The following is a 27,928-nucleotide window of genomic DNA, read 5'->3' as shown; positions in this document are numbered from 1 at the left end:
AGGGTATGAATCAAGTAGTACAGCACCTGCCCAGCAAGAATAATTTCCTAAATTTGGACCCCATTTTGCAGTTAGAGAAGGGCAGGTGTAAAGAAGGGTCCTAGGAAAATTTCTGAAAGGAAATCCTTTGCTCTGCATTCCTATTCATAGATTTCATTCCCAAATACTAAGACAATAGAAATGTGTTCTGACAATGAGTGAAAGCCAACAAGTAGTCCTTAAAATTACACCTGTTCTCTACAAATGAAGTTAATATATTCTTGAAGATTTGGTTAAATAAAAATTTACATCTCACAAGCATTCTAAAATAAAAAGCACATTAAAATGTTCCCTAAATCTGGATTACCATTAGCTATGACTACAAATTGATGTTTAGCAACATATTGTTAGCAGGTACATAAAAAAATTTGCATAGTTTCAAACTACAAAAACAGTGAGATTTATTAAGACCTACTTAGATGGTGAATATCAGAAGATTTCCTTATTATTTATGGCTATCTAAAAGTAAAATGTTGCCTAAAACTCTCCCCAAGATTAAAGCAGATCAAGTAAAATGCATGATGTTTTAGAATGCGTAGGAAGTCAAGTCTCAGTTTGTGTTACTATCTCTAGGCTGACAGACACTTTTTTTTCTACTTCTGTTTGCTCACCTGAAAAACAGGATTATAGAAATCTATAAGGTTCATGTAAGAATTAAATATATTAGTAAATTCACATAAATATTTAAAATAATGGCTAAAGATCATATACTAACCAATGTAGTGACTAGATTAGCATTAACAAATGATACGAAACAGCCATTTTTTCCTCATCAATTTACTATATGCTGGAAATAATTCAATTTCAACAATTTGAGCAAACAGAAGCAAAAATGTTAGAAGGATCTCCTAGAGGAGAATGTTTAACAATTTTGCCATAGAAAACTTGAATGTAAAGTTCACATTAGGAATGTAAGTTCACATGAAAAAAGCAATCATCACTAGTAAGGATTCAGTAAGTTTAAATTCAAACCAGTTCTCCCAGTTGGGCTACTGAAAACCTAATGGAAGACAAAATACAAATAAGAGTGCAGAGTCTTCTTTCCTTTCAATTACATGTTCTTATTATCTGAGGATAATCTGGTTAGCAAGTGAATGAACCTGAAGACAAACCATCAATCTTGCATACCTCGGTACCTAACTCTTGATATTGTAAACAAAGGCTGCCACCTTGTGGAATAATGGATATGTTATGAATTCCTGAACAAGCAAAGAAAGAAAAAGTGGAAACCTGAGTTTCTGTTCAGTCTTTTTCTCAGATTTTCTTTGTAGTAAGCGAGCAATACAAGATGTAGACTATGCAATGCTACAATAATATTTAAATTATGATGCTATAAAGTATGTAGTACACCAACTCAAAAAGAGTCTTTTTAAAAATCCTTGTCCCGAAATAAATCCATTATATTTCCTATTTTGTCAGGAATTAAAAACTTTAAAATGAATTTAGAAAGTTTTAGTGTCTATTCATTTCTTTGGCTAGTCATCATTTGTGCTATCTACAAATTTTCATCTGTGCTGCCAAACAAAAAAAATGTAAAATTTTAATTTAGAAATGTTAATTGAATGTAATTGAGAAAAAAAGAATGGAGGCTAGCATGCAAGGTGAAACAATTAAGGATATGTCTAATTGTAAAATTTCAATTGAATATTTAACCTTCGCGAGTGTATGTGATAGTCTCAGTCTAAAGTCTCATTAAGGTCTCCTAAATACAGTAGACTTCAGCTTGAGAATCTGTAGTTTGTTGATATAAATTTCTTGTCAAGCCTAAATGCTTTCACAAATGTTACAAAAAGACTAAACTATTTATTAAAAGAGAATGATGACTAATCCTATATTTTCTAAATAGAGTTGTTAGTCCAGTAATATGATGCTTAATAGGAAGTTTTTATTTTAATTGATAAAACACAACACAGAAAAAATTCACAATGGTTAGGGACATGAATCAATATTGCTTAGAGAGCTCTAACATGGTGTAATTTGAGTATAGTCATATAATTACAGACAATTTTATCCAAAGCAGGTAAAAATTATATACAACATTTGCTAGTAATTTTTCCTCTTGTGCATTCAAACTAATTTCTGAAGCCATTATTAACATATGCTAAATATTCTCCACAGTAGTTAAGAATTTAAGTATAATGCCAATTTGATGCTCCAAGCTAAGTTGTTTCATAAACTATTTCATAGAGGCATGAAAATAAGATTGTTAGATTTCCTGAATATAAGTATCACATCTAGACTGTCCATGCTTAACATTAAGCTTAGCTAACACTAAGTAGTCAATTAATTTTTGTCAGTTTGAACCCCACAATCCAATGCATTTTCAAATTTTACTCATCTAGTACTTTTGAAAAATTTACAAAAGATATGGCTAAAAATGACCTAAGATGGCAGGCAAAGCCTGAACAGCTATCTTTCCTATGGCAAGTTTATGCCACAGAATCTCCTTACTGCATTTCTTTGCTGATGAACTTCATTATCTTAACGTAGAAGAAAAATTCACATTGCTGCATACTAAGTATCCTATTGAATCTTACTGAATACTGAGTTAACCAGTTAGAATACATTAAGTACAACAGACTCTTCAGCTGATGGCTTAGAAATTCTACTTATATAGGTAAAAGTTTACTTCTTGCCAAAGGGAAATAAAATACCCTAAGCTTTACGAGTACTGTGTAAGTTAAAAATTGCCAGAACTGGGCTGGGAAGATGGCTCAGTGGTAGAGCACTTGTCTTGAATGCATGAGGCCCTGGGTTCGATTCCTCAGCACCACATAAGCAGAAAAAAAAAAGACAGAAGTGGAGCTGTGGCTCAAGTGGTAGAGTGCTAGCCTTGAGCTGAAGAGCTGAGGGACAGCGCCCAGGCCCAGAGTTCAGGCCCCACGACCGGAGTCCCCCCCCAAAAAAAAAAAATTGCCAGAACTAAAGGTATAGTTCAGTGGCTAGCCTAGCACCAAACAAATTAAAGTAAAATGGGACTTGTCAAATTGCTGATCGGTCATTTTAAAAATACCTTCCTAACATTTATTCATGAGGAATACAGAACATGGACTAGGAATTTAATGTAACCAAGGGATTAATGCTTTTTATTTGGAATATGGTCCTATGATTTTATAGTATCCATTATTTTAAGTAATAGTGATTCCGGGTGACACATAGACTGTACTCATAAACTGACTTGTTGAAAGGAAACCCCTTGATACAACTATTTAAAGATAATAAAAAATTAATCAGAAGAAAAGAAATGGAGATACTTAAGTTCCCACAGGTAAAGTGATAAAGTATGGCAAATATGTCTTAAAATTCTTAAGTAAATAGTAATAATGAAAAGAATAAATGAAGTATAACAATGTTAATAAATGCTTATCTGAGTAATGGTCAGCTGAGGGATAATTATTTTATTTCCAATATTTTAAGTATGTAAGAAATTTTCATTAAAGATTTAACTTTTAATGGCACTTATTAATTGTACAAATCAGGTTTATTATGAAACGCTACTATAAGTACTTTATGTTTTTTAATAATTCACCTTCCAATTTCTTGCTCTATCCTTTCATTAAAAATTTTAAAAGATGAAAACAAAAATAGTAAATCGTTAACAGAAAGCTCACTGGAGAATCCAAATAACTAGCAGTACGTTTTAGCAATTCACTGGTGAAAAACAACAAAAATGGAAATTAAAAAGTATTCTGTACCAGGCACCAGTGGCTCATGTCTGTAATCCTAGTTACTCAGGAGGCTGAGATCTGAGGATCAAGGTTCAAAGTCAGCCAAAGGAAAGTGTGTAAAACAACAATTTACTCCAAAAGAACAGAAGTTTAACTGTGCTTCAAACTGGTAGTATGCTAAGCCTTGAGCACAAATGCTCAGGGACAGCTAGACCCTGAGCTCAATCCCCAGAACCAGCACACATACAAAAGCTCCTGCTTTGGCCAGGTGGCTTGGCTCTTGTTAAGGAAAAGAGGACCATTTTGGTATAAAGAAGGATCTTTTGAAATACAAGGTTTTTGTCTTAAACTAGTTTCTTTTCAAGATGGACTAAAGATACATCTCAGATTGTTCAAGAACTAGCAGAGGGGGTAGGTAAAATTTGAGATTATATGTGTACTGTTACTGTTATTTCAGTATCACCTTATGCAAATACATTTTACATTATTCAAACTAACCAATCATGAGCAGCTTGTAACCCTGAATTCAGTCAATGTGAGCAGAGGCAGGGCCTGCCTGCTGCTTTACGGATAAATGGGAGGAGAGCCTGCCGGCTTTGTGTGCTTGCTTGCCAGACTTTTGGTTGATGGTATACTCTTCTGCAGAAGTAAATTTTGCCTTGCTCAGACAATTCTTTATTTTTTTTTTTGTATTTATCATTGTGACTACGATGGTTCTTGGAAAGCATATTTATAACATAAGGCATTTACTTAGCAAGCATGAAGCCCAGACTTCAAAATTCAGGATGGACAGAAGACTAGAAAGAAGGAAGGAGGAAAATTAAAACTAAAGAATGCTGAAGAATCAAAGTAACAAATGGCAAAAGTCAGTGAAACATAGAGAAATACAAGACTATCAAAAGCAAGAAACTGCTCAATAAAACTGATAAGCTACTAATCAAGACTATTCAAGAAAAGAGTAAAAGTATCAGTAACCAGAGAGGGAAGAAACATCATCATAGAATCTAAAGATATAAGACTATTATGAACATCTATGCCAAAAAAATTGGTAACGTTAGCAAATTTCTTAAAAGATTACTATTCAACAAATCAGTTTGTAAGTACAATATCTCTTGATTGGTATCACCTCCCCCTTAAAGATAATTGCTGAAAAGCTGAGGGACAGCGCTCAGGTTCAGAGTTCAAGTCCCACGCCTGACTCAAAAAAAAAAAAAAGCTCTCCTGGAAAGTTTCACTAAAATATCATATATAGTATTTAAGGAAGAACTATACCAATCCTATAAGAATGTTCAGAAAACAGAAGAGAAGGGACACTTAGGAGATATTCTATCATCAGAACTAGACACAAATAGTACAAGAAAACAAATTATAACCCTATACAGGTAGGTACAATTCATCATTCTTTGAGATAATCATAAACTTGCCTAAGGTAACAATACTAATAATTTCAGGCAATCTAACTATAGAACCTACATTTTTAACAGTATGCTATAATTGCTTCTCAAATTCAAATAATTTCTAGAAAATGTCACAAAATAAAAATTGAAGAGTACTTTACCCTTACCTAGAAACTATGCTGGAACCATTATAGAGATCACTAGCATATGACAATGTGGCCAAAGGTCGTACTGAATTATATCTTGTAAACTTAGACAGGCATTCCTGAAATTCATCCAACTGGCTTGCAGTTCGACTGTCATCTGTATTAAAAAACAAAATGAACAGTACTACAATGTAAAGAAAGAACATTTTCCACAGGCTAAATATGTTCTAAATTTTAAAAGTTATTTTAAAATATTTTATACAATATGTTCAAGTTAGGTATCTTTCAATTCAAAATGAAAAACACGTCAGTGATTCTTTGAAAGATACTATTCTATCCACATCAATAACAACAAAACTGTGAAGCCTCTTTATTTTTTTTTCCAGCAAAAATTTCTTGAGGAAAATAAAATTTCCCTCAAAATGGTTAAGTAAAGGAGTTAGGTCAAGCTACATCATTTATCATTTATTAAAACAAAAATCTCACATCAACAGGGAGGCTTGAAAAGGTATTTTGGACACATTATTACTATAAAGATTGTTTTAACAAGGACTTTCCTCACAGTTACTTATGACCAAAATAAAGTTTATAACACATTATAGATTTTAAAAAAGTTAAAAATTTTGGTTATGCCATCATGGTATCTTAATTCTTTTACTGGAAAAAAACAGAAAACAGCAATGTATAAATGACTGAGTCTCCAGAACAAAAAGTATGAGTAGCTTACATTTATCCCAAAGTACAAAAAAGTTTCATTCAAACGTCTTATGAAAAGTAGAAATTCCATTCAATGGAATATCATACAAATATGTGAGTAAAGTCTACCTAAGTACAATAAAACTAAATCATACAAGATTTAAATAATAAAATCAGCTTGTAACTGACAACTTACCTATTCTCCTATGGAAAGGTAGGCTCACAGTGAAAGCAAACTAAAAACTATTCAAGTATTTCAAAACTGCTTGAAATCTGGACTTAAAAATTTTATTTCCAGGGCTGGGAAGGTGGCTCAGTGGTGTAGAGCGCTTGCCTTGCATGCCTGAGGCCCTGTGTTCGATTCCTCAGCACCACATAAGCAAAAAGAAAAAAACTAGAAGTGGCGCTGTGGCTTAAGTGGTAGAGTGTTAGCCTTGAGCTGAAGAGCTGAGGGACAGCACCCAGGCCCAGAGTTCAGGCCCCACGACTGGAATCCCCCCCCCCAAAAAAAAAACACCTAAAAAAGTTTATTTCCAAAGAATGAAAAAGACATGTATTCTGTCCTCTTAAGAGACAATCTGAAACAGATCTGTTCAGTACTGCCATTCATAACATCTTCACTATTCTACTCTCATGTGCATACATATAGACATTTTAGTGTAAGCGTTCATGATGGCCCTTAATTCCTTAAGGAACTGATATGGAAGATTAGGCTATCTTTAAGAAAATTCACGGACACCAGGGCTGGGAAGGTGGCTCAGTGGTAGAAAGCTTGCCTTGCATGCTTGAGGCCCTGGGTTCAATTCCTCAATATCACATAAGCAGAAAAAAAAAAGCCATAAGTGGCGCTGTGGCTCAAGTGGTAGAGTGCTAGCCTTGAGCTGAAGAGCTGAGGGACGTGTCCAGGCCCAGAGTTTAGGCCCAACGACCGGACACCCCCCTTCCCCCCAAAAAAAAATTACTGACACCAGAAGAGATCTAACATTTAGAATGAAAGAAGTATCACTTAACAGTAACTGTTTCTCATGTGTTTTACAAATTTAAAAACGAAAACACTAAGTCAGTAAACTCATCTAACAACCTACATTAAAGAGAACAGATTTAGTACTGCTTTCATCCTAAAAGCAGCAAAACAAATATTGTATCTAACATATAAAATCATCCCAATGATACTGAGATAAAGCTCCTCCTCTATAAAAATTATTCTCAGCAAACTCAACAATTTATAAATAAAACATAATTTGCTGAAAAATACTATCATGGAGTCATTGAATGTAATTGTAAATTGCTTTTCTAATATGCAATTCTATTACAGCTAAGATTTTAATGTAATTAATGCTGCGAAAGTTATTTTAATCCATTTAAAATTGTTTATTTTGTTTATCTGGTTGGTTTGTGGGGCTTGAACTCAGGGTCTTACACATTTATGTGGCTTTTTGACTCAATGCTGACGCTATCTACCACTTGAGTCACTCCTCCCCTTTCAGCTTTTTGCACATTAACTGGAGATAAGAGTCTCACAAATTGTCTGACTGAGCTGGTTTTAAGCTAGGATCCTCAGATCCCAGCCCTCTGAGTAGCTAGGATTATAAGCATGAACCACCAAAGCACTGCTTTAAAAGCTGTTTTAATGCTACTCTATTCTTTTATATTTTGAAATCAGTTCCTAAGTATGCAATCATAAGCATTCAAGAACGTGTATTCAATAATTCTTTTGTAGAATAAGTAGACCTCTAGTTAAATTCAAGTTCATTCAACGGAAACTATTATTAAAAAATCAGGAAAAGGATGATTTCAGTACTTAGAAGCCTAACAACTGGTCTTCATTTATCTGGTTATAAAAACAGGATTTTGGTTTGCTTAGTGCTTTTATAACGAACATCCCACAAATGGTACACTGACATATCACCTCTCCTAATTTAGATTAATTTGTATAAGTATTTTCAACGTTTCTTTCTTTCTTTAATGTGTTATCATTTACTATGTCCTCCAATTATAATTAATATTCCAAGGCAGTAATTTCTTTAAAATTTCTCATTTTCATAAATGGAAATAACTGAGGGTAGGAATAGATGGATGGATTCTTATTGGAAATATACAAAGAGCATTCACCGTCTTACATTCTCAGATATGTACAAGAATCTGTCTTTACAAAAAAAAAATCTGTCTTTACTGTCAAAGGAATTAAAAAGGCTTGATATGCAGAAATATTGTTATGTAAAATTCCTAAAACCTAGGAAAGATATGCATTAACTAAAAAACAACTATAATTACACAAAGAAACAGCTATCTAATGTGTCTCTTTAATTATAATTCAATCATCCTATACAACAAAATATCGTCTATGGAACACCTTTAGTACTCCACAGCATGCCTATGGTACTAGTGACAAAGATGATCAATAATGTTAACATTAATAATATATCCTAAACTCATTCCCATATATTTAAAACAATATTTGGTCTGTTTTATTTCAACATCATTACAGCAACTAAAGTTCAAAATTTGCTGGCACCACTGCCTCACTCCTGTAATCCTAGCTACTTATGAGGCTGAGATCTGAAGATGGCATTTCAAAGCCAGACAGGGCAGGAAAGTCTTGTGAGACTCATATCTAATTAACTATCAAAAAGCCATTAGTGGAACTGTGGCTCAAATAGTAGAGTACCAGCCTTGAGCAACAAAGATAACAACAGTACCAGATCCTATTTTAAGCCTCAGTATTGGCTTTGCAAGTGCATGTGGATATTCTCTCTCTCTCTCTCTCTTCCCCTCTCTCACACCCCCCACCCACCCTCCCCCCACAGAGTCAAAAAGACTGCCAGAGTGCAAGACTTGGACTACCAAAAGCTTAACAACTTTTTAGTAGTTTATATTTAGACTATCATAGTCACTAAGGGACTCAATTTTCAGCCAGTAAATACCAACTTGCCATGCATAAAAACTGTTTACTATTAATCTAAATCATGCTTAGCAAACAAATTCTGGGCTCCATGTTTTTCTCCTAGAAACAATGCTAAGTGAATTATCCTACACCAGTTCTATGGCAAGTTGCCCAAAGCATGTAAACAACTGCTACATGTGTTTAACTAATATTATTAAATAAGCATGTTCAGACAAAGAGTAAAACCAAGGCCCAGATTTTTTCCAATCAATCAAGTACCAGAAACTTCTCCTTGGTGAACTTATTTAAATAAAGATGTTCAATAACTGATTTGAACTGTTACAACATCCAAGGTGTGCCAAGCACTGCATTATATATACACTGTTTACAAGTTATCTTGTATGGTGTCAATTTTGTTTTGTTGCATGCACGTCAGCAAAACAATTAAATTCCTCATTCAAAAAAAAACACAAAAAAATCCTAGGTTTAGGTCTGATGATAAAGATGCTAGAACAGCTAAATAAAGGAAAACAGGAGCTTTATTATTTTTCTAAAGCACTAAAAACATTTTCACCTCAGGCATTCTCTTTGCTTCCTGGTCACCAAGATGTTGGCTGCCCTGCCCAAGTTCTCCCTGCCACAACAGACTGAAACCTTTGGAAGTAGGCCACATACTGAAAATGGCAACGTTACAAAATGGAAGAAAGTTGGATTTGGGCATTATCGTTTAGAAAAAAGTCACTGATTCACACTTTACATAACTGATTGGAACGAAACTAGAACAAGGTGGGAATACCAAAGCTTGTAGAATGATTTGTCCTCAGTCATAAGACTGAGTGATAGAGCAGAGAATCAGAATACTAGTATTCTTAAGACACTGAGAACTGGCAAGATAAACAGAACACTTCCACTGTTCTTAGAAACAAGCAAGTAATCAAGTAATCACAAATATGCTACATTTTATCAGGCAAGCCTATTGTCAAGTGCCATTTAAACTAAACACTGAAAACTGAACCAGACAACAGAGATTTTCGTCAGGCTTCACATCTGCAGATTTGGGACCAAGAGAAGGCAGGTCTATGTTTAATTTTCAAGTCCCCTCAGACCATCTACCATCTTGCCATACACAAAGTCTACACAAAACTAATGTTTCTTTACTAGTAAAATATTGAATTTCTTTTATATCAGAAAAAGAATATCCTATACTATCAATTGCATGTTGTCTAATTTCTTATTTCATCTACTTTGCTATTTTGACAGTTTCTAATTAGCAATTTCAGTTTATTCATTCTAACCTGGCACAAAAGCAATTCCTCTCAAGTCCCCAGGTCGTTCATTACATCTACTTTTCAGCTTGGCCCAGTATTCTTCTAATATCCATAAGTACTGCATACTTATGCAATACATACCTGCTGTATTTTGCCTATGTTATGACACTCGAGAGTAAGAATTGATTGTTTTATTTATTTATTTTATTCTTTTTTTAAAGATAGAATTCTACCATGTACCTCAGGTCTGAAACTCTGAGTCCTCTACTTCCTTAAGTGCTATAGTTCTCGGCTCATTTTTACTTTATTTTCAGCACAGGGAAAGTGCTAAACACTTATTAATGTTGAAAAGTTGAGGCAACTGAATAGAACTTAATTTGTCTAACTAAACTTTATAGTTTAAACTTTATATAGTTCACTATACCAAGATAAAGAATTCTCAGTGAACCAAAATCTGCTACTTAAAAACAATATTCTTGTAGATCTCTAATAAGTATTCTAATAGAATGGCAAAAAAATATACTTTGCTTTACAACTAGGAATTTGCAGTAAATCTAGTATTGAAACCTAGAAATGTATCTGAAGTATTACTGTGAGATAAAAATTTTAAGAGAAATCCTGAACATGTACCTGATATACGAGACATCCTTGTAGAAAAATAACACTGCTCTAAGTCTTCAAAATGAGCAGTGAGCCGTTTTCGTCTTGAGGCTAATGTGCTGTTATACCAAGGCTGTTTCTTTGTCTATGGTGATAATAAGAAAAGATACTTATAACTCACAGCAAATAACTCTTCTTTTAATAGAATACCCAAATGACTACAATATATTTTCAAAAATTATCAAAATAAACTGATCCCAAATGGTGAAAAGCTACAGATCTCAGGTCATATTTTCCCATTTTTTAAAGGTGAAATAGAAAACAAAATTTTCACAGACTAAATAACATATATTCTGTTTGGATAGTAAGTGAGGATAAATTTCAATTATAAATACCAGAAGGAAAATAATAGAGAAACATACATTTAAAACCAGTAGCAGGATAGTTGGGAGAGATTAAAAAAAAAGTTAAAACATGAGAAAAACAATGGAGGTGTAAAAAGCAGTTAAAATACCAGTATTAATAACAAATGTAAATGGGATACTCGCAAAACAGTAAAAAAATGGATTTCTAAAAATATACCCATATGCTGTGTGACAAAAAACTTAAAAAATGATAAATACTAAAAAATTAGAAATTAATGTAAAAAACAGCAGGAAAACTAAGCTAAAAGAAGAAACAAAAGTCGGGTGTAGGCATGGTGGATCATACCTATAATGTTAACTTCTAGGGAATCTGAGATTGGGAGGACTGGAGTTCCAGGCCAGCCAATGCAAAATGTTTGTGAGAGCTCAACTGAACAGAACAGGGCTGTCATCCCAGCTATGGCATGAAATATAAATAGGAGGGTCACTATGCAGACTGGCCAGGCAAAAAAGTGAAAAGTATCTAGATCTAAAAGGACTGAAGGGTTGGCTTCACAGGTAAAATGACTGCCTAGGAAGTGTTAAGGCTCTGAGTTAAAACCCCAGTGCCACTAAGTAAAAGGAGATGGAGCGAGAGAAAACAAAGTCAGGCATGGTGACACACACCTGTAATGCCATCACTTGGGAAACTGAGGCAGGAGGATCTTAAAAGTTTAAGTTCAATGTAGGTTACTAGCAAGACTCTCCACATAAGAAAAACCATGAGGGAGGAAAAAAAAAAGGTGGGGGAGGCTGAAAGAGGGAAAGGAAGAAAAGAGATAGAACATGAAAATACATTGTAAGGATGGAGACAGCAGTGCAGAATGGAAATAAGTTTAATTCAACAATTGCTTATCTGTTCATAATAAAACTGCCTCAGAAATATATAAAGTAGAAATTCCCAGACTGAAAAGTATACCAATATTGTGAGAGATGAATTTCACCGATTTTCACTGACAAAAAAATATGGTAGTAGTGAAGCTGAATACTGAAGCAGGAATCTGCACTATTCATCTCACACAACAATCGGGTGAAATGTAAGTTTGGTTATCTGCAGTACAGCCTTGAGAAAGCCCCTCTAGCCTGTATACTATATAATATGTCAGAAATCAAACAATTTAGTGACAAGAATAACCTGAAGAAATAATGGTATCCGTTCTATACACCTGCACAACAGAAAAGCATCTCATGCCTAGGAGAGTAAGATTAGATAGGCAGCATTTGGCCATAAACCTATATACTCTGAAAAGGTACCCAATTAGTCTGTCATCACCCATCTCCTACAAAAACCATCCCTAAATCAGTCAAATGTACTTAGGACTTGAGTTCTACATCTTCTTGGTCAGCCAGGTCTTTGGCTACAACAACTTGTCTCTTAAACCTAACTGGCCTATTGTGCTGTAACCAACCAGAGCTGTGTCTGGTAAGAATACCAATAATATACATTTAGTCAAATAGAAAGTATAGTTTAATAAATACATACAAAATGCTACAACTAATTAAAACTATATTCCTCTTAAGCATACATGTGATATTAAAAAAACTGACGATAAACTATTATTGGGAAGTTTTTGATCTTGAGTAGGGGCAGTAATTATAAAAAAGTGACGAATTCTATGTCACAGAATTTAGGAACTCCTGGTCAGTAAAATCAGCTAGGAAAAAACTGACACACTGAATTGAAACTTTTGTACAACTGTTTGAAGATAAAATAAATTTGTGTAAAAAATCGATTATTTAAACACAAGTGCTAATCCTCAAGTGCAAACTCTAGTACTGCCAAAAAAAAGCTGAATGGAGACTAATACTTTGCTGAGTATACTCATGCCTGTAATTCTACTAAATAGGACAATGAGACTTTGGAGACACAAGTCTGAAGTCAGCCTATATAGCCATATTCCATGAGTCAGTCATGAATAAAAATGAGTGAAAATTTGAAGCTCTGAGTTTTTGTTAATAATATTAAATCCAATGCTAAATTAATTCCAATAAAGGGACTTGTAGTGAGGTAGATACTGGTCAGCAAAAGACCAACTGATTACAGAGTAGGAACTGTACCATCAACCTTCAGGAAGGTGAGGTCTGGAAGGTCAGCTCTACCACTCCTGAACAAATGGATGAACTTCAGGGTTGGTAAAGACACTGAGTTCTTGGGAGTGTACAGACATCTAGAGAGTACACAGAAGCTCTGAAAACCAACTACCTCCATACACTTGTGCTTACAGCTTGTACCTCGAAGGTTACAGAATTTCCTACTGTGGACAATATCATATATACTTGTGTCAGAAGTATTAAGTGACTGTGCACAAAAGAATCTCATTAAAAGAAAATAAAAAATTATGAGCTAATTTGTAGAACTACGTAAAATCTCTGAAAAATAAAATTTACCAAATATGCCACAAACTAAAACTGAAGGTGTGAATATTCTTTGTCTTTATGAAGAAAGTTTCTATAAGGCTTTCCCACCAACAAAACTCCATTATCAAATAGTTTTACTTGGGAATTCTGCCAAATATTCAATGAAGAATGCTAATATCATATGAATTCTTTAGAGAAACAAAAGGAGGAAAAACACTTCCTGATCTTTGTCATACTTCCATTGATAGTTTGAATACAAGACTAGGGGCTCTAATGGTTTGGTTCTGATTGGTGGTATTGGGCAGTAGGGACTAGTGGGTTAGGGACATGAGTTAGTTCACTGGTAACCCCTAAATCTCTTGCCAGAGGATTCTTTTTCCTTCTCCCTCTTGCTTTCTTATTAGGAATATGTATGTCTCCCTGTGCATGAGCTTAGCTTATTCTCCACCACAGACCACACATAATGTGTCCCTATTCAAATTTTAGGCAAGGTCTTTTTCTTCTTAAATTAACTGCCTAAAGTATTTACACAATGTAATCTAATTCATTCCAAACTAAACACAGAATGTTGAAAAAGTAAAATAGCCTTTATAAACAGAAATCCAACAACAAAAAAAAACCAAGCAGATTAAATCCAGCATTTTTATCTCTTTGACCATGTCTCCTTCACCATATTTCTTACCATAATTAGAACTTTGATTAAAAATTGATATCAAAGATGTTTTTGTTACTGTTACATTTTGAAGAGTCTATTCCATTTCATATTTATGAAATCTTTCCCAATTTAGATTTTTGGGGTACTTTACTAAATGTAGGTTTCTTTAAAAATTTCTGTACTTCTATTGCTATTTCTTTCATTAAGTGATAAAACAAGAAACTAAATTTTCATCCATTTCCCACCTGAAATACTATATGATCACCTCTACCACAAGTTAAGCCATTAACTATGCTTTGATTAGATTTTAATGTTTTATTTTGCTCCTTTCATTACAACAATACATTCTAATAGTTGAATGGGCAGTTGCACACTTATCACATTAACCTCAGAAGAATGTTAACGTCAGTTGCACACATTCTCTGTACACTGATCTGAAATTGCCTTAATCTATTTTAATATTTTACAAAAATTACCTATTTCTTTGAGCTATTTTATTAGTACAGATCTTCATTATTAATTAGTCTAATCAATTCTGCATCAGGAAAAGTTAATTTTATGTTGTCTATGGGCTCTTATCAAACTACATTTAAAATCTTACTATAGATTAGTGACGTGAATGCTTAGTTCATTTTTCATCACTGTCAACAACAGAAGGTATTTAATGCTATAAATTTTAGTATAATTCTGACTATTCTTTATTAATTTTTACATGTAATTTATACATATGAAATATATTTAGTGTTTGTTCCACATTCCTGGTACCCAGCATAGAGCTCTTAAAAAAACAAAACAACAACAACAAAAAAAACACACCAAAAAAACAGGTGGGTGCCAGTGGCTCAAGCCTGTAACCCTAGCTACTCTGGAGGCTGAGATCTGAGGATCTTGGCAGAGAGTCTCCATGAGACACATCTCCAATTAACAAAAAACTCAATTAACTCAAAAACCCAGAAGTGGAGCTGTGCCTCAAAGTGGTACATTTCTAGCCTTGAGAAAAACAGCCCAGGGACAGTGCCCAGCCCTCAGTTCAAGCCCCACAACTGACAAACCAACAATAAAAAAAATATGTAAATAACAAAAAATACAAACAACGTTAACAAAAAACAAATGAATTCCATTTATATGTCTATATATATGTCCATTTATATGTCTATATTTACATATATAGGTATATATATATTTACATGCACATGTATGTATATGTGTGTATATATACATATATCTGTACATTGAGACAGGATCTCACTAGTTAGCCTAGGATGGATTCATCCTGGTTTATCCTCCTATCTCTGCCTATCAAGTGCTAGGACTACAGGCATGTGCTAAGTGCCTAAATTCTATTATTTGAGTTCTTATTCTGAATAACTTATACCTTAAGAAAATGAATACCAGGAAGCTGAAATGTGTAGCTGGAGGGATGAAGTCAACAGAAGAGGGCAGATGACGGACAGAGGAAGGGTGGGCAAATACAATCATACTATTCAACGTACACATGTGAAAATGCAACTTGAGGGGACGGATAGGTGAGAGGGTGAAAGTGATCAAGATGCATTGTACTCATAAACTGATATGTTGACTTGAAACCCTTTTGTACAACCACTTATAAGACATTTTTTTTGAAATATCTGTATCAGAACTTATAAAATGGTTGAGAAGTCCCTAGTTTACTAGCTTCCAAATTGAATCAGTTTGTTTCTATTTACTTATGTATTTATTTACTATTTTAATTGATACAATGAAAATGGTATAAATTATCCTATTTTAGAATTAGCTTATTTTTCTAATTGCTCCAAAGACTAAATAATTTGTGCTCTTTGATTTAAAAAAAATGTAAGGACAGATATGTACTTTTTTCAACTTAAAAATATCCAATTTGTTTACAATGGCCAAAAAGTTGTGTATATGTTACACCTGTTATGCTTTTTACCTCATCTACTTTTCTCTGAATATTTACTCTGCTCAGTTAAACTGGACTATATCAGGCATGACCCTACATCAGGGCTTATTAACCCATTCACTCTCCTTCAATTTCTTACTCAAAGATATTCAAATGGCTTACTTCTTTACTTTTTAATCCAAATGCTATGGAACTTTTCTTTTCTTTTTTTTACATTTCTGTCTTTCAAATTAGATTAGTAGTTTATTTTTGTTCTATGTATCCTCTCAAAGCCTACCTTAGATCTTCATAAATACCAGATACTCAAAAAAAGTCTAATGGTTGAATGAATAAACACTTAAAAGCACAGGCTCTGAAGCTATATAACACCTGGCTTAAAAATCTCACCTTACTAGCTATATTTCCTCAGTCTTTAACTTCACTTTATACCAGTTTCTCTCTTAAAATTACATTAATTAATAAATTTTACAACATTATTTTCTTGCATGTATATTTCTTTAGCTTTGTTTTGTGCTCAAGGTCAAGGCCGTGTGCTTACTTGGTCATCTGACTACTTGAGCCACATCTCCAACCCAGCATTTTGATTCATTTGTAATAGAGTCTCCCAGCCTTTCTGTTGCTGGAGCTGTCTTTGAATCATGATCCTCTGATCTCAGCCTTCTAAACAGCTAGGATTATAGGCATAAGCAACTGGCACTTGGCCGTTTTCTTTGGTTTCTAACAGTTTTTGCTTTATGTAAATTACAATTATTTGATAACACAAGGTACAGTTTGTCCTCACATAAGCAGATTCTGCAACTATAGATAGAAAACCTGTGTACTGAGGATGTATAAACTTTTTTGTTATTCCCTAGCTGTTACACGATAAATTTACAATGACCTAGAAATCCAGGTGTGCAGACAAGAGTATGCAGATAATTGTAAGTTACATAAATGACTTAACTATCCACATTTTTCTTTTTGTACCAGTCAGTTTGAGGGCTTGAACTCACAGACCTTAGCTTTTTATATACTAAGCTAGTGCTCTACCATCTGAGCCACACCACTATTTCTGGTTTTTGAAGTTAAGAGTCTCACTAATAGACATTCCTTGCCAGGTTGGCTTTCAACCACAATCTTTATCTCCGTCTCCTTAATAGCTAAGATTACAGTTCAAAGCCAGCCTGAACAGCAAGTCTGTGATGCTTATCTCCAATTAACCACCAAAAAGCCAGAAATGGAGCTGGCTCAAGTAGTAGAATGCCAGCCTTGAGAGAAAAAGCTAATGGACAGTGCCCAGGCCATTCAAGCTCTTGTAGCTGTAGTGTGCACACACATGCACACGTGCACATATACACACACACAGAGGTGTCACAGGAAGGACAGGCTTTCCTCTGGAAACAGTTATATGAGATTAATCAGTTATATGAGATTAATCAATGACTAAGTACACTAAATCTTTTGTAGAAGTAGAAAAGGGCTGGTGATGACCCTACCACTGCTAAGAATTAAAAACAATAGTAAAAAATAGTAATAATAATAGGACAGGAAACTAGAGTGAGGCTGAAATTGTAACAGGAAAAGAAGCAGTAATATATTAGTCAAGACTTGTATGTATTTAACATTTTGAAATGTTTGCATAGTCACTTTGGTTTTTTCATATGCTTAAACAAGTTCATGGAGTAATGTTGGTTTTGTTGCACTTCATCAATGATAGATGGTCTTGCCTAATTATTCTGTTGTGAGAGTATAATTAAAGAACTTAAAAGCTGCTGGTCACTGGTGGCTCACTCTTGTATTCCTAGCTTCTCAGGAGGCTGAGATCTGAGGCTCATGGTCCAAAGTCAGCCTGGGTATAAGAATCTTATCTCCAATGAATTACTGAAACACCAGAAGTGAAGCTGTAGCTCAAGTGGGAAAGCACTAGCCTTAGCACAAAAGCTCAGTCAGGGATAGCATCTAGGCCCTGAGTTCAAGCCTTATGACACACATTTACACACACAAACATACTTTCAATAAATAAATGCTGGGTTACTGAAAAGTTACTAATTTACAACTTCAGTAATTATACTCATGGCACAACTAAAACCATTAAATATTTTATTTACCTGAGAACTGCCACTGAAACCTGGAGGCTGGCTGTATTCTGTAGAATCAATTATACTACTGAAAAATAAAGAAGGAAAAATATAATAGTATAAGACTAAGTAACAAATGTCAGGGTACAACAAATAAAAATTCTTAAACAAAGAGGCATATGACAATGAGAATGAATGATCATTTATTACTGAAATATTGGTGATGTGAAAATTTTCACTCCCTTTATATACTCACTCAACTATCCAGTTATCTAAGAGTTCATGTCAGAAAAGAAAAACTAGGTTTAAAGTTATCTATTTCCCACATACCTGGTCATTAGAAATGTTTTAAGCAAAGTAAAACACACAGGAAAACTAATTAAGGTAACCACAGAGAATTCTATACACTATAGTTCATATGCAAAATATTAAACTTTTCAGGAATGTTTCTTCACTAAAAACATCCCTTTTATTGCTTTTCCACATCCTGCACCAAACTAGATCTATAATAACTTTCTGAAAGTTAATGCAATCCTGTATACTAACTACTATTGGAGTTCCTGATAATCCACATTATCCTAATGTGATTTTGTCTAAAAAAGATATTGAACCATTGTCTTAAATGTAATAAATTTTTTTAAAAAAGTGAGTTCATGTAAAATAGCTCTTACTTGGAACATTTCAAGCATGAACACTCAAAACTCAAAAAGCTATTATAATACATTGGATTCTGGCAGATTATGTCTAGAATCCTAACTGTTCAAAAGTCTGAAGTCTGTGGATTGTAGTGAAAACAGCGTAAAGTATGCAACACTCTATGTCCAATTCCATCAGCAAAAAAGCCAAGAAGAGATGTGGTCCTACTGACACAGTAATCAGAAAAAGCAAGTGAAAATGCGAAACACTTAATTCCAGCTTAACAACAATAACAACAAAACTAAATAATTAAAAAAATAAAATAAATTAGCACATAATCCATGACATAGAATTTTAGTCTCACAAGGATAGTATTAACTCATTATAGTGTATAAACACTAAATGAAGCAAGAATCATTCTAAAATCTAGGGATCTTATATAGAAGGAAAGACTTAAATTAGTGACAGAAAGATTTCAAGTTTGAGGTCAAGCTAGACAACTTAGTAAGATTTCCATCTCAAAAAACCAAAAGGAGAAGAGGTATAGAGAAGGAACATCTGTGGTGGTACAGGCCAGTAACTGGGAAGCTGACACTGGAGGCTCACCAAGTTCAAAGCCAGTTTGGGCTACATAATACGCTGAATACCAAAACCCCTCCATTTTTTGTTGTTGTTGTTGTTTTTAGTCATAGGGCATCAACTCAGGGCCTGGGCACTGTCCCTGAGCTATTTTACTCAAGGCTAGTGCTCTACCACTTTGAACCACAGCTGGACTTCCAGTTTTTTAGGTGGCAAATTGAAGGTAAGGGCTCATTGCCTTTTCTCCTGTTTCTGGCTTCAAACCAGGATCCTAAGGTATCAGTCTCCTAAATAGCTAGGATGATAGTGTGAGGCACCAGCACTTGGCTAAAAACTCCAAGTTATTTCTAATTTTACCATATCATGTTTCCAAATTCAGATTTTGAATGTCATCTAATTCATACCATAAAAAATTTACTCAATTTTTAATCCAACAGTAAACTGAAAATACTATTCCTAGAATGAAAGAAAATGCATGTGCCATATATATATATATATATATATAGATAGATAGATCATAACCAAAAGTAATTTCTCAAGGGTTTCATATGCTATAATAAAAAGGGTCTGCGGGGCTAGTGTTATATGTGTGCTTTTCTGTAACTTAAGTCCTAAATATTCACTAGAGCATAGCTTTTTACCTGTGTGATGGAGAAGGGGCTTCAAATTGAGGCACTGTGCTATCTTCACTGACAGGAGAGTATAAGCCACTCATTTCCTGAAATAACAAATTTTTTGAATTACAGTAGATATTCCAAAGAAAAGTTCCACTAATAAAAAAGATCTATTATACTCCTTTCTAATCACAAGTATTTATCAGTCCTTTTGGTCTTAATACTCAAATTTCTCAAAGATTCCTTTCCATAAAGTACAAAAGCAAAGAGAAACTGAAATTTTAGGAGGCAAGACTTTGATAGTATATAACGTTAAGGAACTGTAAATTCTAATCAACACCATATACCACAAATGAAGCCTGCAAATACAGAAAAAGTAAATATTCTTAGAAAGGCGAACAGCATAATACATGAGCTATGAGTAGCTAGTTATCCCAGTCTCTTAATAATATCAACAGCAGATTTAACAGTAAAAAAGTATAATTAGGCAAAATTATTTCTAGCTAAGTAGCTAGAAGTAACAATATAAATAGATAAGTATGGCAGACCCATGGCAGTCCACAAAATATTGTATCATTATTCCTTAACATGTAATGTCTGTCAGTAAAAGTGTAACATGTGTTGTCAGATGCCAGTAGTAACATGCTACTGGGCTCAAGTGGTAGGTAGAAAGCTATCCTTCAGCAAAAAAGCTCAGGGACAGCACCCAGCAGCTGATTCAAGCCTCAGGTCCCACGCAAAACAAAGTAAAATAAAATAGATTTTAACATGTGAATAATTATATACACATATACAATGAACTAAATTTATCCACAAGCAGTGACTTCACCTAACAGTAAGTTAAAAACTGCTATAATATTGAAAACATATTTTTATAAATCTTTGTTAACCTCAGTATTGCATACAGCATGTGAAATATTTTACTTAGAAAATTTAATAATAAATCATTTCAATCTAAAGATAGAGGATTTTGTCGGAGTTAATTTAAATTGATATAATGAAGATTACGTAATTTTTCTTGAATTTAATCAAGAATTATGGTAATAGTATAGCATGAAAACAAACTCAAATTACATTTTATCAACAAAAAATGTTCAAAATCTTTATTTTCAAAAAATGCACTATTAATTATAATTAACATTTGGTACTTCCTTTATAACCAAGACCAATCCCATAAATCTAATGGAGTAACTTAAAGAAAAGGTGACATTTTCACGACAATAAAAAGTTATCAGAGATGTGAGAAATTCTTGATTTCTTACTTCCACTCTTTTAATATCTTCTTCCAAAACACTTAGTTCCTTCTGGATCTGTTCCAGTTGCTATGGATTAAAGAAAGACAGAAAATGTTCTCAACCAAACCACTGACATGTCCATATTCACAAAGAACTCCATACTTGGGAAATTAATTCTTTTTAAACACTGAGCACTGATGTTAGGTTTGGTGGATAAGAACTAATACACATAAAAATATTAGCTTTAAGTTCCAGTGTTAAAATGTAAATATAGATTTATCTTTATACTTTTAATAGGAATTGACTTCATAATAAAAAAATAAAAACGAACAATAGCAATAAGTGACTTAAAATATAAGATATGCAAAGAACATATTACCTCCTTTAATTATTTAAAATAAAAATCTAAAAATTTGTCATGAAAGCTGTAAATACCCTTCTTTATGAGAAACAAGTCTATTTAATACCTGCAACCCATATAACCATCCTAACAGAACCCTTTCATGGACTTTTATAACATACTTAAGCTATTTTGTCTTTTTAATCTTTCCTATTGCACCTCAACCATACTTCATGTCAGTAAAATGTATTACATTTTCACAACATACAAAGACGTATTTAAATATTTCTGATAACAGAGAGTTGTTTGTAAACAATCATAAATAATCTTAGAACATATGGATGTTTCTATTGAAAGAACATATGGATGATTTTATTACAAGATTCTTCAGTGTTTTTTGGGGGGAAGCAGAACTAGGTTTGAACTCAGGGTCTTATGCTTGATAGATAGGTACTCAACACTTGATTCACACCTCTAGCCCTTTACTGCACAGGTTATTTTTGAGACAGGGTCTTATTTTCTGCCTGAATGCATGCCTAAACCACAATCCCACATGGTTTAGGCATTTCCATTTTGAAGCATTTCCATTTCAAGATTCTGAAGGAAACTATACATTATTAAGAAAGCAATGAAACACATTTTAGTGCTGTTAAACTGAACAAATAAATAGGACAGCTAGCTGAAAGCAGCAGAAAAAAAGAACAAGACTAAATTTACTCTGTAAACAACATTAACCTACCAAGAATGGTAGATGTATAGAGAAAAGCCTATGAAGATTAACTCATGTTTTGTGAAAAATCAGAAATTGAGAATGATAAAGTCCTGAATATCCTTTGCCTTACCATAGTGTTTGAAGTCAGACATACACATACAATAGCAAAGAAAATAGTCCTAAGACACCATAGCAAGAACTCACAGTGGAGTAGTCAAAAAATTTTGTAAGAACATTTAAACTTTAAAAGTAAAGAACATTCTCAGAACATCTTAGAATAAAAATTTAAAAATGGAATAGTTCAAAATTCCTAACTACTCATAATGTTAATATTAGCTCTGGTATAAGTACATATATTTGGAACTCATTTACTTCGCCTTCACTACTGGGTTTGATAAAAATATGCCTAAGTATTAAACTCTCAGGATTTAATTTTATATAAACTAATATAACTTAGAATAAATTATTTAATTACTGCAGACCAAAGGAAAGGATATCAGTTACACTTTCAGGAAAGACAGCTGGTAAAGAAAAGAGAATGGCAAAACTCAAATGTACATTAATTCTGAAAGAGCTACTACTAAATCAAGTAAAGCACTTAACCAAACTACAACAAGAACCAATTACAGCAAGCCAAACATTTCTTTTTTCGTATCACCCTAAAGACAGTCATACTAAATACTTAATGGCAGATTTGATTTTAAGACTTCACTGAACTCGCCATAGAAATTTTTAAATGTGTATCAAGCAAAGCCAAATATAAATAAATGAATAAATAGAAGGGATGGAAAAATAAAATAGCTTATTTAAAAGTAAATGAAAACATATGTTCACACCAGTAGAACCTAGCATTACACATCATATAATACCTAGTCGAACAACTAAAAATGTATTCAAAGATAAGTACTCAAAACAACTAGTTGAACCAAAATGATATTCTGAAAAAGGTGTCGAGAAAACAGAAAAACACCCAGAACAACTACAATAAAGGGGGAAAAAACAAACAAACAATAAAAGGCCAGGGTTAAGTTACAACCGTTACATCAAATACAAAGCCTAAATACACAATTAAAAGGCTGAGACTAATAATATATTGAAATAATATTTTCTATATACTGTTAGTGATAAACTCTTCTCAAATGATTCAGAATTTGATTCAAGAAGACAAAGACTCAGTAAAGATGTAGAAAATTCTCACTATACATTTAACTACTTTATACTGCACCATGCAACTGCAGAAAACATTCTTTTCAAGCACAAATACTTCAAAACCTAACCAACTACCAGGTGGTACAGAAAATATTACATCTGACAAAAGAGAACTCAGAGAATTTTCTGATTGTAATTCCATTAAAATAGAAAAGCATAACAAAAAATCCTCATGTTCAAGTAAAAAGATTACTTCTAAATAATACACAAGCTTAAGAAAAAACTATAATAAAAGGAGGGAGGAAGGAAGGAGGCATTATATGCCTATATGCTATATGACAAAAGTAATCTGCATAATTATATGAAAATTTAAATAAATGGGAAATAACAAATTAAATCAATTAAAGAGATGAAAATAATAAACAACATAAATGAATAAAATGGAAAACAAACACGAAACAGAGTAAGATTAAAAGATTCAACCCAGAAAACAGAAACATCCCTGGCAAGAACTGATCAAGAGAAAACACACAAAGCAATATTGGAAATATAAGACATCACTAGAAATCCTGGGAACATAAACATTTCAGATTCTATTAAGATGAATCTTATGCCAATGTTTTGAAATTATTATGAAAGAATTTCTTTAAAAATAAAGTGATAGCGAAACCAAACCTTGAATAACTATTTATGTAACTATTCAACTCAATCTGTAATCTAAAACTTCCTACAAACAAATCAAAATGTCCAGATGTCTTCTCCAACAAGATCTTTACTGATTTGACAAACACACTAATTCTAAACTACAGTCTTCCAAAAATAGAAGAATATACATTTCCCAACTTGAGAAAAACAGCCATCTTTATGGTAAATTGCCGTAAGACTAGTGTTAGAAAAAAATAATTTCACAGTCTTACTCATGAACATAAACGCAAAAATCCTAACAAAATGTTAATAATCCAAACCATACTGAAGAGAATATATAATGTATGTTTGGTTTACACAAGGAATACAAACAGGGGAACTAAGTATCCTGGCAGGGATACCTAAAACAGGAGATATGAGATTAGGGAGATGAGACAATCAGGATGTCTGGTCATTTAAAGTACACAGGTGATTAACTTTCTAATGTTAAACCAATGTAATTATAATTATTCACATTAACAGAATGAAAAAAAATCATGATTGTCTTAGATACACAAAAAAATTTGGAGAATACTCAACCCCCCTAGTAATGAAGGAAAGTTCTCTTAGTAAACTGGGAATAAAAATAGAAATTTCCATGAATGATTAAAAAAAATAGCTAAAAAAAAAAAAACCTACAGAAAACATCATACCTAATGGTGACACGTCGAATGCTTTCACTTTGAGATCAGCATCAAGACTAGGATGCCCAGCTATCACCACTTCTATTCATCATTGTACCGGTGTCCTAGCCAGCAGAGTAAGACAAGAAAAATAAATAAAGATATAAGGATCATAAAGAAAGACACTAAACTGTTATTTTTTGCAGATTATGATGTGTACATAGAAAACATAAAAGAATCTACAAATAAATTAGAACTGATGAGTGTAACAAGTTGCTGGTTATTTGAAAAACAACTTGTAAAAATCAAATAAATATCCATTTGCCAGCAACAGTAAGAAAACTAAAATTAAAGACACAGACATCATTAATAATAACATAAAATGATTAAATCTCAAATAAAGATTTTTTTGGATATTTTAAAAGACCTATAAATATACATACAGAATATCATGTTATGGATTAAAGGATACATTGTAAAGATACATTCTCCCAAATTTATCTAGAGTCAAAGTAATCCCAATAAAAATCTCACCAGATTTACCATGGAAATGTATTGATTAAAAAAAATATACATAGAAATGCAAATAGCCATGAATAGCCAAGAGTTTCATGTACAACAAAGATTCTAGTATTTATTGTATAGTATTGTCCAATGGATACACAAACAGAATGGTGGAAGAGAAGAGCCTATAGGGACACATGATATGTGATAGGTTCAAACTTCAAAGCAAAAGAGAAAAGGATGGACTTAAACATGCTTAGACAGCTGGGTATCCATATACAAAGATCACTCCCTACATAGTATACACAAAAACGTGTCTCCAGGTATAGGGCTTAATGTCAAAGATAAGAAAATACTTTCAAACAAAAATATGAATAGGAAAATATCATCATGATCATAGGTGAAGATTTCTTCTCTGACTCAGAAGACATTATAAAAAGAACAATTAATTAGAGTCTATTAAAGTTAAAATTCTATGTACATTAAAGGACACCATTAAGTTAGGAGCAGCCTAATTAGAAGAAAAGGCATTTGTGAAAGATCAATTTTACAAAGAATTCATATCTAGAATATACAAACTAAGGAAAACCCACTGAACAAAAAATCCCTGCAAAGTCTTAAAACATATATTTAAAAAAATTCTCCAATGGCCAATAAACATAGTATCAAGTACTAAACCTATTACCATGAAAATGAAATTTAAAACCCCCCAAAATAGTAATATGTACTTCACATTTAGTTAAACTGGAAAATCCATACTGATACAAACTTTTGGCAAATATAATACAAACACTGAGAGTATCTATAGGAGGAGTACTTAATACAAGGAACATTATTTAGGGAAACACGTTGGCACTACCAGTTCAATAGGAATATATATGCCCTAGGACATCTAAATACATCCCATACATGTATCTATGCTAATATATACTCAGATATATATATGTACATATATAAATATATATAGGAGATACTAGTGTTGTTTTGAATATTACAAACTGAAAACCACCCAAATATCCATCTACAAGTATTTTTACCAAAAAATAGAGAAATATTTAAGCAAACACTATAAAACAGAACTCAATTATAATCATATACAACCATACAGATGAATCATAACATTGAGCTAAAGACAGAAATAAATGATTACATAGTGCACAGGCACATTTACATATAGCTCCAAAAATACACCTATATATAGACTTAAGTAGCAAAACACTAACAAAAGTTCATCTTCATTATGCTCATAAGTTAAGGCTTCTTTAACTATGAGAAATACAATGCCTTAAGAATGGAAATCTCTAAATGAAGAGAGGAAGAATGCAGTCATTTTGTATACACAAAAAATTAAGAATAGTAAGGGAAAGAGTGGGTCAAATAGATGTAAGAATGTGAAAGGGTGACACTGACCAAGATGCATCAAATCCATAAGCTGCTTTGTTATATGGCACCTCCCTTGTATAACTACTTACAAAATTAAAAAAAAAAGAAAGACAAGGTACTGACTGCTGTAAATAAATGGATATTGATAAATTAGTGGGCAAGTGAAAAGGCTGTACTCTGAAAAAGCAGATGTCCTCAGGAGTTGTAGAAATATTTTGCTGCTCCATCAAGATATTAGTTAACATGCACAGTAACTTCACTTTAAACCATAAATTTGATTAATAAAGTTTTCTATTTTATTTCAAATAAAAGTTTAAAATTCAATTTTAACTCTAAAGAAAACCAAAATTATTCAAAAAGAGATACTAAAATCATCCAAAAGTCTATCCAAAATTAAATCAAAAGAAAGATAAAGCAATTTACTCAAATGCTGGTACAGATTTGAACATTTGGCTTCTAACTGGGATCCAAAGACCTTATGTCCAAACTAACTATAGAAGGAGATTAACATGTTTAGTTATTAAATGGTTTGGTAGGCAGATCTAAAATGATCTTCCAAGATCTCCACCTTTTAGTATTCACATACTTTGTGGAACCCTCATGTTTGGACTATACTAATAATTTGTTCCTAACAATGAGAAAACAACAAAAATGTTAAGATAAAACATCAAAGATTAAGATATAAAAAGCAGATGGTATCTATTTTTCTCAGTCATTACACCTCTGAGGAAAGCTGAGTGTGTGTAAAGAAGCCAATAAGGCTTAGAAAGGTTACTATATCAGTCAAAATTGAGACAATTGTGCCATGGTCAACCTTGATTGCAGCTTTTTCAACAGTATGGAGCCAAGCAATCTGGCTGTTGTGTATTATATTTCCTGACTGGAGATAATAAATGGTTGATGTTTAAAAGCCTTCAAGTTTGACGGTAATTTGTTCTATATACAATGCAAACGCCTAGTAGGCACTTTCTGTTCTCTAAGTATTCTGAAAAGAATGAGTAGGGATAAACTGAAACTGAAAAGTAAATAGCCAGCACCTAAAAGGCCCTAATAGCTAGATGCGACAGTGAAGTAATAACTATGTTAAGTCTGAACATCATGTTTAACTCATGTGTTATATATGTCTAAAACAATAACGTAATTAGAATCACAAACAAAATCACAAAGTTAATTTTCAGGGACAATCACAGGAAAAATTCCAAGTAATAATTTGTTTCTAATTCAATCTATATATTACTGGAATAAAATGCAACAATAAACTATACTCCAAGAGACAGGATTAACAAATATAGTTTTGAAGACTAAAAATGCCAATGTCCTCATCTCATTTCATTCTGTGTACACTTAAAAGGGAAAACATCCAGTGTATTTTGAGATTTCAACATATTTTGATTTTA

At 32.9% G+C, this 27,928-nt stretch overlaps 1 protein-coding gene across 1 annotated transcript in view; it reads right to left on the bottom strand.

The window, feature by feature from the left end:
* Positions 1-27,928, bottom strand: part of Rfwd2 (ring finger and WD repeat domain 2, E3 ubiquitin protein ligase) — a 98,968-nt gene that overhangs the window by 31,342 nt on the left and 39,698 nt on the right. The window contains exons 7-11 of the mRNA XM_013015742.1: positions 21,164-21,223; positions 19,929-20,005; positions 18,103-18,160; positions 10,729-10,843; positions 5,272-5,407 (exon numbers count right to left, since the gene is read on the bottom strand). Coding sequence (XP_012871196.1) covers positions 5,272-5,407; positions 10,729-10,843; positions 18,103-18,160; positions 19,929-20,005; positions 21,164-21,223 — 446 coding nt within the window. The remainder of the gene's footprint in view (positions 1-5,271; positions 5,408-10,728; positions 10,844-18,102; positions 18,161-19,928; positions 20,006-21,163; positions 21,224-27,928) is intronic.

The sequence above is a fragment of the Dipodomys ordii genome, unplaced genomic scaffold, assembly GCF_000151885.1.
Source record: "Dipodomys ordii isolate 6190 unplaced genomic scaffold, Dord_2.0 Scaffold27, whole genome shotgun sequence".
NCBI classification, from domain to species: domain Eukaryota; kingdom Metazoa; phylum Chordata; class Mammalia; order Rodentia; family Heteromyidae; genus Dipodomys; species Dipodomys ordii.
The sequence above is the reverse complement of the archived record's forward strand: the minus strand, read 5'-3'. Positions and strand labels throughout refer to the sequence as shown.